Genomic DNA, 1,995 nt, shown 5'->3' on the forward strand with positions numbered 1-1,995 from the left:
AGTTGAAAAGTTTAGTATCGTGACAACCCTACTTAATACAAACACTCATACGCATTGTGTGGCCTTGCAGGTGAGACAGACTGAGTGAAAACTTTTATAGTGAGTAAATAGGATAAATGAATATATCAAATAAAAGAAATCAAAATTTTCCCACCACAGGGATTAGATCTAGTCTACCCGTTTTCAATAGGGTTAAGGTTGGTGGAGAGATTGCTGAAGTTTAATCTAAGCTTTATGTAATTATATCCAACTGTGTCCATGATTGAAAACACATGTTTCAACTTGACATTGATCCCAAAAATAATTCAACAAATCAGACTGATAGTGAAGCAGTCCCACATTATGATAATACCAATACTATGCTTTAAAGTTGTCTTTTCATGACTCACCAAAAAAAATCCTGCCAGTCACTTTAATCTTTCTCTCAACAGAACAGAAAGAAAGTTCAAGATGGCCTTTTTGTTGGAACAATAGAATAGAATAGAAAATCCTTTTATTATGGGGAAATTCTGCTGTTTACAGCAGCAACAAGATAATAGGAGATAGAAACTGTGGAAAATCAACCTGAATGTAACATCTTATTGAGGTTGATGAGAACTGTGGTGGTTCTAGAGTCTTCCAGCTGCTGGGAGGAAGGATCTGTGATAACGCTCCCTGGTGCATTTAAGGTGCAGCAGTCTGTCACTGAAGGAGCTGTCCAGTTCAGCACCAGCTTCATGCATGGGGGGAGACATTATCCAACAGAGATGTTCATTTATTTAGGATTCTTTTGTTTCTCACCTCCTGCACTGAGTCCAGAGGGCATCCAATCACAGAGCTGGCCTTCCTGATCAGCTTATCCAGCCGCTTTCTTTCAGCTATCATGTCAAACCAGATAAAACTGGTGCCATTGTGGTTTATAACAGTTTAAGACGCATGGAGCCTTGGTTGTTTCTGGATTGTTTATGAACATTGTAACTTCTTTTAAAGTAGAGGAAACCCAGAATAAAGAGCTGGAATTCATTAAGGTGTGCTGAATCTGCGGTTGTTTGGAACTGCTGATATGCACAGACCTACAAGTCTGCTTTACTTTTTCATCCTGACTACTGTTTTTCTTCTTGTTTACCTGTTCAGGTTCAAGCCACCGATGCAGACCAGGGAGAAAATGGACGGGTTCTATACCGGATCCTCACTGGTGAGTCCGTCAATGGAAACCCACCTAAATTTACCTAAAACTGCATTGAAAATACAAAAAAATTTATCCATAAGAGTATAAAAAAATTTCTGTTTGTCAAATATTAGGAATTTGAAAATTAAAATCAATTAACACAACTTATAGAGCTGATTTTGAGAAACAAAAATACCACTAATAGTCTTACAAAACCATTTTTATATAAAAAGTGCAAAAAAACAAGTGCCTTTTTTATCAACCAATCATCCATATGTGTCCACCCATCAATTTATACATCCATACACCTGTCAGTGCACTTCTCCATCTGTTTTTAGTGGATTTTGTTTGAAGCCTTTAAATGTTTTAAACTTTTTGAAGGATCTAAACTGGTTCAAACTTGCACTCTAAATAATTCTGTCTGAAAAACAATCCGTTTACTGTTTTCGTCCAGGTTTAAATAACAGCATCAGTGTCACTTTGGTGTAGTTAAGGTGCTTTCAAAATGTATTGGAACCTTCCACTACAGCTTTTTATTATAGTTCTAACAACACTGGAAAAACGATCTAGAAAAAAGTAAACATTTCTTAAATTAAGGGTATTTTCCCTTAATTTGAGTAGGTAAATGAGATAGTTTGCCAATGTGAGTATTTCTACTTTTAAAATAAGATAATTAGATAAAATGCAATTGAAGTAAGACAAAACTATTGTGTTTTCTTATTTTAAATGTAAATTGTCTTGTTCCATTGACAAAATGTCTCTATTACCGTCTAAATTCAAGAACAAATGCACTTATTTTAAGAAAAAATTACTTATCTAGATTTTATTTTTTTCCAGTGTAAGATAAT

General features: G+C 35.0%; 1 protein-coding gene across 1 annotated transcript in view; it reads left to right on the forward strand.

Annotated features, from left to right (window-relative positions):
• Positions 1-944: 944 nt before the first annotated feature.
• Positions 945-1,995, forward strand: part of LOC107097417 (cadherin-23-like) — a 131,667-nt gene continuing 130,616 nt past the window's right edge. Inside the window, exons 1-2 of the mRNA XM_015394556.1 lie at positions 945-1,007; positions 1,114-1,174. Coding sequence (XP_015250042.1) covers positions 945-1,007; positions 1,114-1,174 — 124 coding nt within the window. The remainder of the gene's footprint in view (positions 1,008-1,113; positions 1,175-1,995) is intronic.

This window comes from Cyprinodon variegatus, unplaced genomic scaffold, assembly GCF_000732505.1.
Source record: "Cyprinodon variegatus isolate N-32 unplaced genomic scaffold, C_variegatus-1.0 Scaffold694, whole genome shotgun sequence".
Classification (NCBI taxonomy): Eukaryota; Metazoa; Chordata; class Actinopteri; order Cyprinodontiformes; family Cyprinodontidae; genus Cyprinodon; species Cyprinodon variegatus.